The sequence below is a fragment of the Cyprinodon tularosa genome, unplaced genomic scaffold (genome assembly GCF_016077235.1).
Source record: "Cyprinodon tularosa strain WSP-4 unplaced genomic scaffold, ASM1607723v1 ctg64, whole genome shotgun sequence".
Lineage (NCBI taxonomy): Eukaryota > Metazoa > Chordata > Actinopteri > Cyprinodontiformes > Cyprinodontidae > Cyprinodon > Cyprinodon tularosa.
The window spans coordinates 162,307-182,650 of NW_024039385.1; the positions used below are offsets into that span (position 1 = coordinate 162,307).

General features: G+C 38.5%; 1 protein-coding gene across 1 annotated transcript; it reads right to left on the minus strand.

The window, feature by feature from the left end:
• Positions 1-409: 409 nt before the first annotated feature.
• Positions 410-20,116, minus strand: si:ch211-63o20.7 (uncharacterized protein LOC566836 homolog). Its single transcript, XM_038308526.1, is given in 5 exon segments — positions 410-1,190; positions 1,192-1,292; positions 12,675-12,900; positions 18,885-19,649; positions 19,936-20,116. Coding segments are annotated over 4 exon segments (1,209 nt in total). The 5' UTR covers positions 19,629-19,649; positions 19,936-20,116; the 3' UTR covers positions 410-1,052.
• Positions 20,117-20,344: the final 228 nt, after the last annotated feature.

Sequence of the window (20,344 nt, forward strand, 5' to 3'; positions counted from 1 at the left end):
AAAGTATATGATTAATTAACGGTAGCTCTTCAAATAAACATATAATACGGAGAAATAAATCACTTTCAGATCTTAGATCTTTTCTTTATGATCAGAATTTTTATTTACAACTGACTGGTCTGTAGTTTAGCTGCCATGTTTTAAAGATAAGCACCTTTTTTGTATGAATATCAAGGAAATAAACGATCAAAAGCAAAGTCATGCTGCAATAATAAAGAATTTAATATATAATCTCTCCGCCCATTCATACTTCAGATGTTAACCAACAACTTTAAATGGACTTCTTTTGAACTGGAGCAAAAATATTAATTAAATGATGAATGTATTTACAAGATTTTTTTTGTACCCTTGTGAGGAAAAAGGAATGGCTGATTAAGGTTGCTGCTTCTCCCTTTTTAGCAAGGTGATTTTTTTGCTAAATCTGCCTCCACAACATGCCTAGCTTATTTACACTTTTAAAAGTTAAAGACATTCCTGCAAAGCAGATCTTTAAAAGACAAAAAGCCCAGAGGATGCTACGTGCAGGAGCTCTGGAACAACAAGTAAAAAAACAGATCAGAACATTTCTGACACTGGTTTGTTTATTTTTAGCGGGGGAAACATTTGCTGCAGCGGAAGAATGAAATGAAGACCCAGAATGAAGTGGAGAACTAACAGACCCCGCTTCTAGCTAAAGATGAGCAGCATCTGTTTATCTCAATACAGCACTACATAAACAGATGAAAATGGCCTCCATTTAAACATGGAAGCAACAGCATAGTGCTGAAATGTAATATTAAGTCCCATTTACGCTCTCTGTGGAGAGGCTGAAGCACCACTGCATTTAAAAGGTGCTTTTTACTAAAGAATCAGAGCACTTTTAACAAAATTGATCAATTTTCCCTTAATTCTGGCCCTGGACGCTGGCAGCCACCCGTAATCACATTGATATGCATTTAGTTTGGCCTTTTCCCTGAGGCCAAAAGCAGGCTGTAGAGGAGCTGCAGTGGGAAAACAGCAGTTACTTTCATTGTGGTTTTAGTGGTCAGAGCCATTAGAGTCTGCGCCGTCCATCAGTGGGAGTCCTGTTTCAAAGCAGAGAGCACTCTGGCCTCCAGCTGCTCCGCCGAGGGCCGAGCGTCCGGGTTCAAGGCGAGCATGTCTAAAAGCAGGGAGCACATGGCCAGGCCGGGAGGCGGCGGCAGCGGGGGGGGCCCTCTTAAACTTCATAGGAACGCACAGCTGCAGGTCAGCGTTCTCCCACAGAGCTTCACCCAGAGGCATCAGCCAGCGACCCCTGCACACGTAGGCACCTGGATGGCGACAAGCAGATCCAGGTTAGTCATTGCAGACGCAGCGGTGAGAAGACTGAGCTCTGGGTCACAAACATACAGCGCATTTATCAGCAGCGATCTGGAGAACTAACCAGTGTTTACCATACACCATGGCTGCAGTTCGTTACCAAGTACAAAGCATCAGACTAAGCTTTTTCATTAGATTTGGGTGTATATATACAGGTGCTGGTCATAAAATTAGAATATCATGAAAAAGTAGATTGATTTCAGTAATTCCATTTAAAAAGTGAAACTTGTATATTATATTCATACATTACATACAAACTCATATATTTCAGATGTTTATTTTGTTTAATTTTGATGATTACAAATGACAACAAATGAAAATCTCAAATTCATCATATCAGAAAATTAGAATATTGTGAAAAGGTTCAAAATTGATGGCCCCTGGTGCCACACTCTAATCAGCTAATTAACTCAAACCACCTGCAAAAGCCTTTAAATGGTCTTTCAGTCTAGTTCTATAGGCTACACAATCATGGGGAAGACTGCTGACTTGACAGTTGTCCAAAAGACGACCATCGACACCTTGCACAAGGAGGGCAAGACACAAAAGGTCATCGCTAAAGAGGCTGGCTGTTCACAGAGCTCAGTGTCCAAGCACATTAATAGAGAGGCGAAGGGAAGGAAAAGATGTGGTGGAAAAAAGTGTACAAGCAAGAGAGATAACCGCACCCTGGAGAGGATTGTGAAACAAAACCCATTCAAAAATGTGGGGGAGATTCACAAAGAGTGGACTGCAGCTGGAGTGAGTGCTTCAAGAACCACCACACACAGACGTATGAAAGACATGGGTTTCTGCTGTCGCATTCCTTGTGTCAAGCCACTCTTGAACCACAGACAGCGTCAGAAGCGTCTTGCCTGGGCTAAAGAGAAACAGGACTGGACTGCTGGTGAGTGGTCCAAAGTCATGTTCTCTGATGAAAGTAAATTTTGCATTTCCTTTGGAAATCAAGGTCCCAGAGTCTGGAGGAAAAGAAGAGAGGCACTTCATCCACGTTGCTTGAAGTCCAGTGTAAAGTTTCCACAGTCAGTGATGGTTTGGGGTGCCATGTCATCTGCTGGTGTTGGTCCATTGTGTTTTCTGAGGTCCAGGGTCAACGCAGCCACATACCAGGAAGTTTTAGAGCACTTCATGCTTCCTGCAGCTGACCAACTTTTTGGAGATGCAGATTTCATTTTCCAACAGGACTTGGCACCTGCACACAGTGCCAAAGCTACCAGTACCTGGTTGAAGGACCATGGTATCCCTGTTCTTAATTGGCCAGCAAACTCTCCTGACCTTAACCCCATAGAAAATCTATGGGGTATTGTGAAGAAGAAGATGCAATACACCAGACCCAACAATTCAGAAGAGCTAAAAGCCACTATTAGAGCAACCTGGGCTATCATAACACCTGAGCAGTGCCACAGACTGATCGACTCCATGCCACGCCGCATTGCTGCAGTAATACAGGCCAAAGGAGGCCCAACTAAATACTGAGTGCTGTACATGCTCATACTTTTCATGTTCATACTTTTCAGTTGGCCAACATTTCTATAAATCCTTTGTTTTTATTGGTCTTCAGTAATATTCTAATTTTCTGATATGATGAATTTGAGATTTTCATTTGTTGTCATTTGTAATCATCAAAATTAAACAAAATAAACATCTGAAATATATGAGTTTGTATGTAATGTATGAATATAATATACAAGTTTCACTTTTTAAATGGAATTACTGAAATCAATCTACTTTTTCATGATATTCTAATTTTATGACCAGCACCTGTATATATATACGTATATATATCACTCCATTAAAGAACATTTTAGGTTTGTATCCTGCAGGTTATAGTTTCATTTATATGTTACTGTTTATTTTGAACTACTGTAGAGAGCATCTGCCTTCTCATTTACATCCAGACGGACAAATACAATATTATCCTCTTCTACACACACATCAGGTCCTTAGTAAAAAATAAAATCTGACCATTCTGATTATCTTTACTAGCAGCGTCCACAAACTGTTTAGAAGTCTTCAGCTGATACAAAATGCTGCAGCCAGAGTTCTGAAGAAAATAAAAAATAGAGATCATATCTCTCCTATCCTGGCTTCTCTTCATTGGCTTCCTGTTAAATCCAGAATAGAATTTAAAATCCTCCTTCTAACATATAAAGCTCTAAATAACCAAGGACCATACTTATCAGAGATCTGGTTGTTCACCATTTCATCAGGTTCCTCTCCTGTGGAACCAACTACCAGTTTTAGTCCGTGAGCTGACAACAAATCACTAAACTAACAAACAAATCTATTTTTTTTTTCTTAAGAATTAAAAACAGAGAAATGATAAAGATGAATGGATTTTGATGACTTTAAGACTTTATAGGAAGCCTGTCCAGTTCTGGATTAAGTGCAAAGGGGAAAAAAACAACAACAGAAAACTATAATCCAGGAAAAGACGTCACAAACCTCAGCATGTTTAATGCTAAAGGTCAGGGAAGTAACAAAAAAAAAAAAACTGAGCGGGGGGGGGGGTGGGGTGGGGGGGGTGGGGGGGGAGCTTCATACATCGTTTCTATTCTCTGAAAACTATTGTTAGAGCATTTGTCAGACAGAAAAAATGGTGTTCAATTATCTGCAACATCAGAAATCCAAAACATTTCTTCTGGCTGAAGCAGAGTTATTTGTCAATATCCAATCTTATATGATCTTGTTCTTCCAGAAATCAATGAGCCTCATTCCACAGTTAAGTCAATATGATTCAGTCGCTTCACTGTGATCACATCTGATCCATACAGAGCAGGCAGCTCTGATGAGGGTCACAGCCTGGGCCTCGGGTGGCCTGGTGGACGATCCGGGGTGGTGATGGTCTCCACTTCAGGCTCAAAGAGCTTTACTTTACAAGCTTCAGCTGCTTCCTTTATAAGAATCTAACTATTCGTTGTTTTCTATTTTTTGTCTCATAAAGGCTATACATCTACATTGTAGAGTAAAGCATCAAACCCCTTAATCTCTTCCTGATTTTATCACCACAAAACCTTGGAAGGTTACAGGAGAAAAAATAGGATATTTTTGGTTGTTTTTTATTAAAAAAGCTCAAGCTCTGCATTTTAAAGAGCTCAGTTTAAATAATCCAAACATGGAAAGCTAAAAAAAAAAGACTAAATTAATTCATTTAAATTTGTATATTTATATAGAGCCAAGTCACAACATGTTATGGCAAGGCACTCTGGAGACAATATTGTCAAATGAATGAATTAAAATACTAAATGTTTGCAAAACGTTTAAAAACAACCATTTTCCTTTCCTTTATAGTTGTGTTAACATACATCACCAACGGCAAAATGTAAAGATAGAAAAATCAAATGGTGTGAACTACTTTTGATAACACACAGTGAGAAGTTGGGTAAAACCACTTTTAAAATCTTTTTTTTTTTATCATAAACTAAAGTAAACTTCTTGTTCTGAGCTGCAGATAAGATAAAGACTTTAATAACCTGAACTGCTCATTTGTCATAGCTGTGGAGTTATCAGGACGATGTGATTAAACGGGAAAAATCTCTAGATTAATGGAGATTAAAAAAAGACTTGCACAGGATCTCTAAAATGTGTCAACTTTTAAAATAAAAGTTGATTATCCAGGAGGGTAATTAAAGCATGGACTGGGACGTAGTATTATCATTCCTGGGCTGTTATACTTAGTGGTTACCATTTAATCACCAGGAACCAAACCTGTCCTGGACTCTAGCTGTGAAGTGTTTGCTTGTGGTTCTTTGTGTCGGATTATTAGATATTTTAACAAAGCGACAAAACCTCACAGTTTCTCTGAGGTTTCTAAACAGGTTTTCCACTAACCTCGTGAGACCATCCTGATCTTGCAAGCTTTCAAGGTTTCACTCGCAGATCAGTCTGGAGACTCTCCGTTAAAGAAAATTTGGAGCCGTTCACCAAACGAACGTCCAATCAGCGTTGGCTTTGAGGCGGGTTGAGGTGTGACGCAACGAGAAGCGCGACAGTTCAGTCTAAAGAACATGGCGGCTTCAGCCGATGAAACTGGCGTTAGCATGGCTATCGAGCAAGTTTTATCGGAATTACAGAGTATTTCTTCACTGAAAGAAGAGCAAAACACTGCTCTGGGGGCTTTTCTCAGAGGAAAAGATGTTTTTGCTCTTCTCCCGACTGGTTTCGGCAAGAGTTTGATCTATCAATTGGCTCCTCTTTGTCGTCGCTCTGTTAGTACGTCATATGCTTCGTTGATCTGATTGGTTTATTTGACCCGTCTATCACCAACATAGGCCAATCAGCTAACCAGTATTTTCGCCCCTTCCCAAAATTACTTCAACGGAAGGTTTCCAGATGGATATGCGGAGCAAATCCATCTGGCGGAGTCAGGTTACTTTTCCACGTTTGTCTCATCAAATCAATGCTGCATCTTTGAAAAGAATGAATAAAGTAAAGCTAACAGACATTTTTAGTATCATCATAAAAATGAATCTGAAATTAAACCGATTAGGGTTTTCTACCCAAGCTAAAAAAATAATACTGATAAACTTCATAATCTATTTTGTGCCTTTTAGGTTAAGAAGAGCAAAGATGTTTTTCTTTCTTTCCTTAAACTAAGCATCTCAGTCGGACCTAGTTTTGTTCCCTAGTGGTGATGAGCACACAGATGAAGACTTTAGGCACATCATTAGGATTTAAGTTGGTCAACATTTATACAAAATATGTGTGAATATAATCCGATTTGATGTACAGAGAGTTAATTTCTTTCTTTTAAAGCAAAGAACATTTTAGTACCTAATCCAGCTTCCTGCACCTCCAGAGCAACACCTTTGACAGATGGTTTGTGGATTCATCTACCAAGTGAATAAATCCCCGTCTTAAAATTCATTTCAGAGATGACCCTAACAGTCTCATTAAGATTCAGACGGCCGAATACATGACTCTCCAAAATACAGACCAATGACCGAGGAGTGGTCAAAAAGACAGGTGGGTCATTTATTTGCATCCAGCTACAGGTTGCTCTAGATCAGAGGTAAAACCATCAACCAGTAAAGGTCCGGAGACATTTTTTATTATAATCTGTTACTTTGAACAGAATTTAACACAGAAATAAAATTAGGTTTTTATGCATCCATGTTATACATTGAATTTTTAAATAAAATTATATAAAAATAATTGCCAATTTTTCCATTTTAAAATCTAAAGTGTTTTTTAAGTAGAGAACAATAATTGTTCAGTTTGATATATAGACAATTTCCTGATTCACATATCTTATAAAACACCTGAACTGACTGTATTCTGTCTTAATGAGAGCAGTGGGCTTTAGGCTTTAAACCTGGTTTGAATGGAGACTAAGCCATTCTAAAGCACATATCAAGGTGCTCATTTTGAGCCTGGATCCATATTTATTTTTGATTCTGTTCATGGTGGAGAATCCTGCTTCACAGCAGCAGGTTGAGCCAAACATCCTCTAAATGTTCTGGGTCATCTTTGAGCACCATTTTCACTTTTCTGTCACCAGTTCACCACAGTTCTTCCAGCAGTCCACACTTTCTCTGCTCTCTTTTTCTCATCATCATCTTCTCCTTCTTTCTCATCGCCCGGCTTGCCACAGGTTTGCCTGCTGTGTCTAAAAGTAGCAGCAGCAACAACCCAGACTGATAACAGCTCATTGGCTAATTTGTATCACATGTAGCCTGGCGTCAGACGCTCCAGGGGGGCTTTATCATATTAACAGGAGAAGCAGCGCAAGTGAAGGTAGACACTGTCGTCAGACAACGTGCGGTAATTTATAAATGTTTCAAATCGGGGTTGGGTCCAGATTAGCCAGCAGGTGGGCCCGGATCTGGACCGTGGTCCGCTAATCCGTGACCTCTGCTCTAGAGTGAGCCGCTGGAATCAAATGGCTAACAAAAAAAACCCAAAAAAAACAACAACAGGGCAGTCAGGTTGCCTCCAATTTAAGCCTGTTTTTAGTTTAATCTAATGTTCCTAAATGTAGAACCAGCAAATGGAGCTAAAAGAACAACATTTAGACTTTTCTTTATTTAGCTAAAAAAGGTTCTGGTGTCGTCTGCATAGTGATGATGATAGAGGTCTCTAAAAAGGTTCAAAATAAGCCGAAGGTATCACATTTAATACTAAAATAACAGGGGATCCAAATGTAAACCTTGAGGTACACTGTGGTTAATTGGACTGGTATTCAACACGTATTTGGAAATGGCTAGAGGAAAAAAAAAGACTGACCTAACTTTATGTTTGACTATTGAACAGCAACACTAAATGCCAATCTAGATTGCGGGCAGGATCTTCATCCCCCAGTCACAAAACAGTAGATATTGGAAGATATTAGGATTTTATCCTTGAAGCATATGGGAGACCACATATCTGTCCTATGAAATAAACAAATTTACCATTAAATCACATAGATTGTATATTTTATGAATATTGATTCAAATATTACAGTAAACTAATTAAATCATAAAATGAACAATTAAATGCTCCTAATAAACAATTAATTTAAAATGTGGAGTCAAATTACATTTTTTAAATGCATTTAAAAATTCTAACTTCTCAACAGACAAACAGATGTCCTTATTTGCATTTTTAGAGGTTATTTTGGGGGTCACAGGCTGCAACGTGTAGATAATCTAGATCATCTGGTCTTGTTTGCTTTTGCAATCAATATTGTCATTTTCCATCTCAGTTAAAAGAACTTACAATTCACACATTTCATATAAAAAAGAGGGATCTGGTGTCTGATAGCATCTTCTAAATCCTACTGCAAAGAAATAAACTCAGGTAGACATTCCACATCAGCAAGGAATGTCAAATATTAGATCATGACTCCTGGTTGCGTGGCCGCTGTAATGCATCCCTCACACGCCGCCTGTCTGCATTGACAGTTTATGACTCCTGAGGCTCATTCAACTTTGCGGTTTTCAAATCATCTAAGATCCTTTTCTTCCTGCAACAGTAACCCCCTCTCCACTCAGTCAAATAAACCGTGGATGACTCAGGGAGGTCTGCGAGGCACTAAACTCCAGCATAATGCTTCATATTCCCCTGCCACCAGCTCTGGCCGGAGAGATTTTTTGAAAATAAAATGAGACATTTGTAATAGAGCCATTTCATTACTCTGACAGCGGAGCAGGGAGGCAGAACCGGGCCCGGCGCTTTGGCGTATTAAGACGTGCCGCGGCTACACGGGGTTCTGACAGCACAATGGGACGAAGAGAGAGATTTAGAATATGGAGGATATGGGAGGTGATTTTATTCAAGATGATATGTCTGGAAATTACCATCAAAACCTTAACATTTCTAAAATCATTCAAAAAAACTGTAGATAATGACTTAATGTCAGTTTTACAATAAACAGATTCAAAGAGTACTAACTTTTAAACTACTTGACTAAAAGAAAAAAGACTAATCTTTAAATCATCACATCTTATAACTGTGACAAACAAGTCAAAACAGGCCTATAGGTTCCCTTAAAGTGTATAAAAGTAAATAAAACTGCAAAAGAAATATGAGTAGTATTAAAGCAGGTTGGTCATTTATACTGCTGCAACCAGCCCATACGATCTTTTTGCCCATATGCAACCTGTATCTGATCTTTAATGGCTGTCTGAACAACACAGATCCGATTTTTTCCAATCCCACCCGGGCCACTTGGCTATGTGGTCCTGATTCCGATAAATTTCTGATCATTTCAAACCTATGTCTGAACAGCCAGGTCGCATTCAACCGACCTATAGCAGGGTTTATACGGGAATGAGTAACTCTAATTTAATGCTCTTTAAAGCTCTTTTAATGCTCTTAGAAAAATTTTTCATGTCATCAACAAGTACCCATGACTCTCTTTCATTATCTTTACCGTCGACAGGCTGCAGCCATGTCCCGAATTCTTCGTTTTCCAGCTACTTTAGTTAAAATAAGCATATACCCTATTCTGTAGCTTTTTCTCCGCCTCAAGCTTCTTTTCCGAACATAATGCTTTACGATCAACTGGTAGCAGTTCCATGCAATCATGCGGAAGTAGTTATATCTGATATATCTGACAAAATGGTTTTTAAAAATGTTTTTTTATAATAAACCACCAGGGCGACAGTGGCGTTGGATGTAGGAGTTTGCCCTGAAATCGAAAGATTGAAGGTTCAAGCCCCGACTCTGACTTTCAGTGCAGTGTTCACCTGCATTGTCTACTGATGGTGGTCAGAGGGCCCGGTGGCGCCAGTGTACGGCAGCCCCGCTTCTGTCAGTGAGCCCCAGGGCAGCTGTGGCTACAATATAGCTTGCCACCATCAGTGTATGAGTGTCTGCGTGAATGAGTGAATGAATGTAGTAGGGATGCACGATATAATCGGCCCCCTATCGGTATCGGCCTTAAAACTGAATATCGGACATCGGCCACCCCACCGATATTTAACCCGATATTTGATCAGCTTCTGAGTTTCTAAAGTCTAAAAAAAATATATACTATTTCTTCTTCTTCCTCAAAAACTTCTTTTTTACAGACTTAAAAACTTCTAAAGACGAGGGAAAAAATATTTATAAATTAAAATATCACAATATCTTCATATGCTGATATATTGCCATTTAGAAACACCATATCAATCTCTTTAACTAATGAAATATTGCTATATGTCATCGTTATGCTACGAAATCCCCCAAAAATTCACGAAATTTTGCCATATTTTTATATGTTGATATATTGACGGGTTATCGATCTATTTTACTAACAAAATCTCACAAGAATTTGCAAAATATCACGAGAGTTTGTAACAGAACTAGGAAATTTCACGAGATTTTGAAAGTAAAATAGATCGATACCGCGTTTTTAAAAATCAATTTGATATCAGCATATGAAAATATATGAGTATATTATTTTTCAAAGTGTCAGAAATGGATAACAAAACTGCTATTTTCAATGACTACTTATTTTTGTCCAGCTTTAACATCGGTATCGATTATCGGCTACATGAGTTTTAAAATATCGGCATATCGGATATCGGCCAAAATCCCAATATCGTGCATCCCTAGAATGTAGTGTAAAGCGCTTTGGTCAAGTCTCCTGACTTGAATAAAGGCGCTAAATAAGTACATGCCATTTACCATTTTAAATGCCACTATAATCACATTTAATGAATTTTAATGCCTATTAAGGCCTTAATTTAAAAAGTACGGTAATAATTTTATGACTTTTAATGATTCTTAATGACCCGTGGAAACCCCATGTATGGCATTAATACTAATCAAAGGTCCTTATTCTGCTTCTTGTTATGCAGACAATGCAACAATAGTGGACGATAATGCAGAGAGCTTTCTTTATTTAACCATCTTAAAAAGATGTTGTTGATGCTCTGGCCAAGGTTGATAGAGAAAGGAAAGGTCACTAGATGTGCTCCAGCACTACCATCCATGTTTACTTCCATAAACACAGAGCAAACTTGCTTGTGATGTCATTGTGTCCTTAATTTTTGTGAATGCAGTTCACACAGGAAATACCGTAGAAGTCACATATATTTGGAAATGTGAACCACGCAAAACAATCAGATTTCACAAAGAAAAAAAAAAAAACATCGGAAATTAGCTTTAATGCCTGCAGTGTGAATTTAACCTAAGAGGATCTGATGACATCCAATTGTCATGAGTTTGACATTCCTTATCGAAAGAAAACATTGCAGTAAAGGCAGATAGGTACAGAAGAGGATAAGGGCCATTAATAAAAGTTTTTTATTTAAATTCTGACTTTAATCTCTGAATTAAAAGTAAAATTATTTAGGACTCTCGTCCCAAAGCAAGAATTCTGATATTAAAATCAGAGTTTTGAGATTAAAGGCGCTCTACCTGATTCTGCACAGTTTTATAACATGATGGAAAACCATTTAGTTTAAACTGTAAGCTCCGCCCCTAACCTTCTCCCATGGAGAAACTGTCCTCCCTCTCTGCCTGCAGGTAATAACATGAACAGCTCTTAATAAAAGCAATGAAAAGACACCTATTTTTTAGCTCGTAGTCTTGCAAAGCTGCCCACTGGCTGGTCTGAGATTTACACAAGTTTTCTTTAAGTTCTCTCCTCTCTTCCTACGTTTTGAGCCTTTCAGACCAGAGGTGTTGCAACTTTCCCTTTGTTTGCCGCCACGCACCTTATTTACAAGCTTTTGGAGAAAACACCCCTCAGTGGGAAACGCTCTTAGTGACAGACTGGAAACCAGAAGCTCCACAGAATGAACCCCATTGGCAGAGAAAACCAACACAGAAAGGTTAGAAGCCGAAACCAAAATGCCGGAACTCCTGCATTTGTGCAAACAATGACAGATAGACAGCCTCCCCGATTTTCCATCTTTAGGAAAATGCTAGAGACCAACCTCTACAAAGAGCACCTCCTATCCTCACTCTTACTAATAACTCTGTACCCCTCTACTACTCTTTATGTCCTTCCCTCTCTCTCTTTGCTGTCACTGCTGTTTCTGACTAGGGATTTTCCTCTAGAGAACCTGTTGTCAATTTGATAATTGCAACTCTGTGTCTACTTTGTAAGTCGCTTTGGATAAAAGCATATGTTAAATGCCTAAATGTAAAAAAAAAAATTTAATTATTTGTATGAAACAACCTCTTCTGACACTCAATATACCAAAAAGCATTTTTCTCAGACAAAATAAAAGCTCAGAATGAGTGATCAGCATTTTTTGTTTTATTGAGTGATTGTTTCCCCTCAATGACCCTCATCCTCTTCCACAGACATGGCTGATATTAGCAAATGTTTTTTTGTTTTTTTTAAACACACCAAGAGCTATATTGCCTTCCCCTCTATTTGCTGTGTAAGGATTAAATGGCAGGGAGTATAGAGTATAGCCACTCTGCATGCCGTTAATGTTAAATAGGGTTTATTTCATTGTCAGTCATAGCGATTAAAATCATTTAATTCCCAGCTGAAGAACTGCACTCAGATTAGAGGCTGGATAATCTAAATGTTTATGTGGAGTGTTACATTTGTCTCCTGTAAGTGTTCTCTCTGTTTCAATGAGTCTTTATGGAGGAAAACTCAAATATGAGATTTTTAGTAGGAGAAACTGACCTTGGGATGTGGTAAAATAAAGCTTTGGTTTATTCATGGAGGCCTTATCTGCTGATCTATACGGCCTCCATGCCGTCAGCTGGAGCTGATCCTGTCAGCTTGTGTTATGAACTCAGGCTAGTAGATAGAAGTCGTTCATCTCGGTGCCATTTAGAAACGATTGCAGCTTCCATCAATGATGAATGTATGATGTATAGCATCTGGCATTTTTAATATGTGCCACTTTGTTTAATCAAACTTGATTCAACCTTTCCACTCTCCTCCAGACACTCACCCAGCTGCTCCTGCGTCGTCCCTTCTTCCACAAAGGTGATCCTCTCCAGGACGGCCCAGAACATCACCCCCAGGGAGAAGATGTCCGCCTGAGCCGTGTAGCTCAGCCCGCCCCACACCTCCGGAGCCATGTAGAAGTCCGAGCCGCACGTGGAGGAGAAGTGCTGGCGGCACCGCTCGCCGTTCCCCACGGCGCCGCTCATCTTGCTCAGGCCGAAATCCGCCACCTGAGAAGAGACGAAAAAGTTAATTTGTGAAAACGAGCGTCGAGATCGGACTGGAAATAAAAATGTTTGTTTTCTGTTGCCTGAGAAATCAGGCATGATGGAGAAGTGGATAGATTAGTGTGTCAGACGGAAGTAAAATGGCACCATAGAGGGATCCCAGTGGGTACAATCATAACAACAATCAGCGCACAAATCACAGCAAACCACCACTGAGATCTGCTGGTCATCACTGATCAATACTTCACACCAGCTTTTCCAGTTCTACAGCTCTGATCTATACAGTTCAGTAAAAACAACAGAGCACTGAAAAAGTCCGTATGTTTCTGTTCATTTCATCTAAATCCACCATGCAAGTATCTAAGGATGAGAGCGGAGAGATGCATAACCCAAGGATTTCTAATGTCTTGTCCTCATTCAGAGTCTCTTCCTGTTTATCTAACGCAGCTGGATTTTTAAGGCTTTTCTCTCCACTTCCTCCATTAGAGTATCTTCTAAAAACTCATCTCTCTCTCTTTGGAAAACAACAATTTCATTGATTTTATATCACCCTTTCAAAGGTTTGCTGTTTTTAAAGGTGCATTTCAATTAAAATGACCATTTTTGATCAGGCAGTGTGTAATAAGGCAATAACTGGGTCAGGTAGAATAGGAAAATCTGGAAAGTAATGAAACTCTCCTGCTGTATCCTGGTTTTAGGTTAATTTAACAAGGGATTGATACTGAAGACTGAGTGTCGTTTGCAGATTTCTGTCGTTTCTGAATCATTTGTACAATAAAATTTTAACACCTCTAAGTTTGTTTTATAATTAGGACATTTATTTTGCATTTATTTCCACACTAACCAGCATGATCCCGTCAAGAAAGCAGGTCTCATATTAAAATAGAAACATATGTTTTTCATGTTTATAAACATTTTCAATATTTTATTCATATATCATCCACATACTTTCAAAAACAGCATAGAGTATTTAAAATCATTACAATCCTGTTGCTCAAGCTGCATATTGGTGCAAACATCCCGCACAATCACCTCTTCAGTTTTAAAAGTCTCTAAAGAACCAAATGCTTCTCTTTGGCATCTGGATCACTATGAGCCTTTTAACCGTTTACTTTCTTCCTGTTAATGATGTATTGCAGAGGTCACGGATTAGTGGACCGCAGTCTGGATCCGGACCCACTTGCTGGGTAATCTGAACCCAACCTGATTTAAAACATTTATAAATTGCCGCATGTTGTTCGACAACAGTCTTTAACTTCACTTGCGCCGCTCCTCCTGTTAATACGGTAAAGCCCACCAGAGCGTCCAGCTCCAGGCTACACGTGATATAAATTATCCAATGAGCTGCTGTAAGTCTGGGTTGCTGCTGCTGCTACTTTTAGACACAGCAGGCAAACCTGTGGCAAGCCGGGCGATGGGAAAGAAGGAGAAGATGAGAAAAAGAGAACAGAGAAAGTTTGGATTCAAACCCAGGTTTAAAGCCTTGTAGGGCAGCCTAAAGCCCACTGTTCTCATTAAGCCATAAAAAAAGAAAAACAGTCAGTTCAGGTGTTTTATAAAATATGGGAATCTGAACATTGTCTGTATACCAAACTGAACAACTGTTGTTCTTTACTTCAAAAACACTTTAGATTTTAAAATGGATATGGATGGAATCTTTTTTGTGTGTATATATATATATATATATATATATATATATAAATATACATATACATTTATATATATATATATACATATAAATATACATACACATATATATACACTATATTGCCAAAAGTATTTGCTCACCTGCCTTGACTCACATATGAGCTTAAGTGACATCCCGTTCCTAATCCATAGGGTTCAATATGACGTCGGTCCACCCTTTGCAGCTAGAACAGCTTCAACTCTTCTGGGAAGGCTGTCCACAAGGTTTAGGAGTGTGTTTATGGGAATTTTTGACCATTCTTCCAGAAGCGCATTTGTGAGGTCGCACACTGATGTTGGACGAGAAGGCCTGGCTCTCAGTCTCCGCTCTAATTCATCCCAAAGGTGTTCTATCGGGTTGAGGTCAGGACTCTGTGCAGGCCAGTCAAGTTCATCCACACCAGACTCTGTCATCCATGTCTTTATGGACCTTGCTTTGTGCACTGGTGCACAGTCATGTTGGAAGAGGAAGGGGCCAGCTCCAAACTGTTCCCACAAAGTTGGGAGCATGGAATTGTCCAAAATGTCTTGGTATGCTGAAGCATTCAGAGTTCCTTTCACTGGAACTAAGGGGCCAAGCCCAGCTCCTGAAAAACAACCCCACACCATAATCCCCCCTCCACCAAACTTTACACTTGGCACAATGCAGTCAGACAAGTACCGTTCTCCTGGCAACCGCCAAACCCAGACCCGTCCATCAGATTGCCAGATGGAGAAGCGCGATTCATCACTCCAGAGAACGCGTCTCCACTGCTCTAGAGTCCAGTGGCGGCGTGCTTTACACCACCGCATCCGACGCTTTGCATTGCACTTGGTGATGTATGGCTTGGATGCAGCTGCTCGACCATGGAAACCCATTCCATGAAGCTCTCTGCGCACTGTTCTTGAGCTAATCTGAAGGCCACATGAAGTTTGGAGGTCTGTAGTGATTGACTCTGCAGAAAGTTGGCGACCTCTTCGCACTATGCGCGTCAGCATCCGCTGACCCCGCTCCGTCAGTTTACGTGGCCTACCACTTCGTGGCTGAGTTGCTGTCGTTCCCAAACACTTCCATTTTCTTATAATACAGCTGACAGTTGACTGTGGAATATTTAGGAGCGAGGAAATTTCACGACTGGATTTGTTGCACAGGTGGCATCCTATCACAGTTCCACGCTGGAATTCACTGAGCTCCTGAGAGCGACCCATTCTTTCACAAATGTTTGTAAAAACAGTCTGCATGCCTAGGTGCTTGAATTTATACACCTGTGGCCATGGAAGTGATTGGAACACCTGATTCCAATAATTTGGATGGGTGAGCAAATACTTTTGGCAATATAGTGTATATACATATAAATATACATACACATACACATACATATATATATACATACACATACATATATATACATACACATACATATATATACATACATATATATACATATATATACATACACATACATATATATATATACATACACATACATATATATATATACATACACATACATATATATATATACATACACATACATATATATATATACATACACATACATATATATATATATACATACACATACATATATATATATACATACACATACATATATATATATACATACACATACATATATATATATACATACACATACATATACATATATATACATACACATACATATATATACATACATACATATATATATATACACATACACATACATATATATACATATATATATATATATATATACATATATATATACATACATATATATATATATACATACATATATATATATATACATATATATATATATACATACACATACATATATATATATATACATACATATATATATATATACATACACATACATATATATATATATACATATACATACATATATATATATATACATACACATACATATATATATATATACATATACATACATATATATATATATACATACACATACATATATATATATATACATACATATATATATATATACATACACATACATATATATATATATACATACACATACATATATATATATATACATACACATACATATATATATATATACATACATATATATATATATACATACACATACATATATATATATATACATACATATATATATATATACATACATATATATACATATATATACACATACATATATATATATACATACATATATATACATATATATATATACATACACATACATATATATATATACATACATATATATACATACATACACATATATATATATACATACATACATACACATACATATATATATATTATTTTTATTTTTTTATTTAAAAATTCAATGTATAACATGGATGCATAAAAATCTCACTTTATTTCAGTGCTTAATTCTGTTTAAAGTAAAGGAATATAATTAAAAATGTCACCAAACCTTTACTGGACCATGATTTTCTTTATTCGGACCCCGCTGATTTTTAATTGCTTTCCCCTGGTGTATTGGATTGTCCTACTTTTACTGGGATTCTTTGGTTATTTTGCCCTGCGATGGACTGGCGACCTGTCCAGGGTGGACCCCGCCTCTCGCCTGTAGACAGCTGGAGATAGGCACCAGCACCCCTACTTGAGATAAGCGTGTTTGAAAAAGAATGGATGGATGGATTTGTTTTTTTTTTTATTTTTATCTTATTCATCCTCATTTTAATGTTTTTATTTTGATAATTCATCCCCTTTTCAGCTTTTTAATCATTTTTAAGGGCTTTATGAATAAAGTTACTAAACCAATGTGTGTAGGTTAAAATCCTTAGAGATATTCTGCACAAACTGTAATCTGCATTTGTAATGCGACAACATAGAGTAGTAAAGAACAATCCTTTTATATACCGTAAGCTAACAGCTTCTACTGTTGCTTCTTCTTTCTTGATTTTATTAAGACCTCCTCATAAATATTCACATGTCCAATCGCAGCTGGAGCGACCGGATCGGTCCTCCTCCAGAGATGCTCCGACTCCGAGCTGCCGTAACCATCCCTTCATTGACACAAGGTTTCCTCTGGTTAATCGTTCATTACTAAATGCCAAACCTGTCAGAGTTTAGACTCAAATGCTTCATTACTCAGAATACATTTTATTGAATATCAATGGTTCTGATGAGCGATGGCGGACCCTCGGCTTAGAGAAACTAAGATGGACATTTTTCACTGTTCCTGATGGTTTCCAGATGAAGCTATTAATAGAGGAGTGGCAGGATCATAATAATCAAGACAAAGCGTTAATCACTGCTCACACCCACAGCGCTACACTCAGTGGAAAAACACAAAGACCGGCCTCCCTAAGCGAGTATACCGTCTGATATGAAGGTTTGTTCAATAAAAGGTTTTAGACAAAATAATAATAAAAAAACTGATAATATTTCTCTCTGAATAGAGCACTGAGCTCAGCTTCTTGTCAACACACTAAGTTAGTATAAAGAAAGCTATTTATTATTAAAGTGCTTTGTATTTATACAGCAAGAACAGGAATCTGCAACCTTAAAAAATGAGTTCAGCCAAGTAAAAAAAAAATCATACAGATCTGCAAATATAACATAACCTTTAAATAAAACAACTTAGTTTTTGTTAAATATTTGCTATATTTTTAGCTTTTAAAGCTTTTTAAAGGTGAAGCATGGATTTTCTGTTATGGTGTATTATTTGATCTAAAAAACTAATAGATCTAAAGACATATTTCTGGTTCTTTAATGTCATTCTGTTTGCAAATTCAATCAAATATTATTTTGAAACCCCACTAAAGAGCAGTATTTGTTATTATACTAAGTTTGTTGCCCCTGAGATGCAGGTCGCAGCTCTAGAACCTCACATTTTTGGCATTAATCAGAGAAGCAGCCTAGAGTAAACACTGTTGAAAATAAATAAAATAAAGGCGCAGCTATGAGGCTGTTTGCATTAGAGGTGGAAAAACTGATTGCTTGTCACAGCACTCTCAGCACAACATCAACACAGGTATCCATGGTGATGTTAAGAGCTCCAATGTGTGTTTAAGATCAAAGCGTACTTATTTATGACAATGGCCTAGTCAAAGCCCAGACCTAAAAACTCATCAATAAAAGGTAAGTCTTCCTCCAATCTGAGTGTGTCCCAATTTGCAAAGATTAGATAAACATTTCCCCAAAGTGTAAATCTAGTAAAGACAAACCCTTGAATGGCAGCAAGTATTCAGAGATCAATATTTTCTCTTATGTTCCAGTTGTCCTCTACTTTGAGTCTGATATCGCTTAGAAAACCTGCTGACACTGACAGCATACCTACCTTTATAACGGGGCCTTTGGGCGTCACACAGACCAGAACGTTGTCTGGTTTGAGGTCTCTGTGGGTAATCCCTAAGCCGTGAAGGAAGGCCACGGCGCTGCAGAGCTGCAGCACCACGCTGTGGTTCCGCTCAGCATCTGGGGGTCTAGAGAGCAGGTAGTGGTTCAGGTCTCCCCCATCACAATACTCCATCACCAGCCACAGGGCCATGCAGCGCAGAGATCCAGACTGCTCTTCCTCCCTCTGGGCTGCTGATCGCTTCACAGCTCGGTTCAGAGGCCGCTGTGGGGTCAAGGAATCAGAACCGGTTGATTTATTCCTCTCCTTGAGTCTAGAACCAGCCAGAACTGTGTTGGTCTTATCCTGAAGTCTGGAGCTGGAGTTAGTCCTCCTCAGGGTTTCTGAAAAAACCCCACTCTTCTCTCGAGCTCTTTGTGGCTCCAACACACTTCCTTTGAGGACGGTCTCCACCAGACGCAGAGGCAGTTTTCCATGTTTGAGGGGCTTCAGGCTCCTGGATCCAGTCTGAAGGAGACAGCTGTGCAGAGCGATGACATTGACATGGTTCTTGGCTGTGGCTCTCATGGCCCAAAGCTCCTGCAGGTAGAGCTCAATGCATTCTGGGTTGCTGCAGGGGAGACGTTTGATGGCCACTCTGTGTCCTGTTTTGGCCATGTGGCCCTCAAACACAACACCATAGCTTCCTCTGCCCACCTCCCTGTCCAAGGTGTACAACTCCTCCATGTTTCACCAAGCAGCGGCCTGCTATCAACAAACAACAGCTTGTGTTATTATCAAAATAAATCACTTAACCAGTTTTCAGAAGTGCTCCATTTAGCTAAAATGCCTATTATTACATTATCTACGCAGAAAACAAACAAATAACAGTTTCTGAAAGATTTTAAAATAAAAACTTATACGAAAGGTCAAAAATGAAATGCTACATGTATTAAGGCTAGCTTCAGGTTAACTTCCTGACTGTTTAACACGGCGCTTTGCTGCTATCGAAACGGGAAGTTTTGCTCTACCTTTTTCATCATTTCCGACTTACCCACACGGCAGCAGTTTGACTTATAAACTCCGGAAATGTGCTCGATAAGCTGCAGTGGCCTTGACTCAACATTAAACCGGATGAATTCGCTTTTAATCTCCGTTAATCAACCGAGAGAAGGCAGAAGAAAAAACAGCTGAAAACAAACAAGATAGACTTCCGAGTTTTGATTCGGAGAATCCCGCCTTTGTCTAAGCCTCTATTCTGATTGGCTGCCTAAATCAGTCCTTAAGTTCTGATTGGCTGTGATTCGAATTCTCGAAACTACACACGATACGGCGATCCTATTGGTCCTTTAGGTTACTGTAGGAAAACTGTAAACACAAGGAGAATATGCCTTCATATATCGGTTAACGAACTTTATGGAAGACAATAAAGATTTATAGAATAGTTGTGTATTGCATAAATA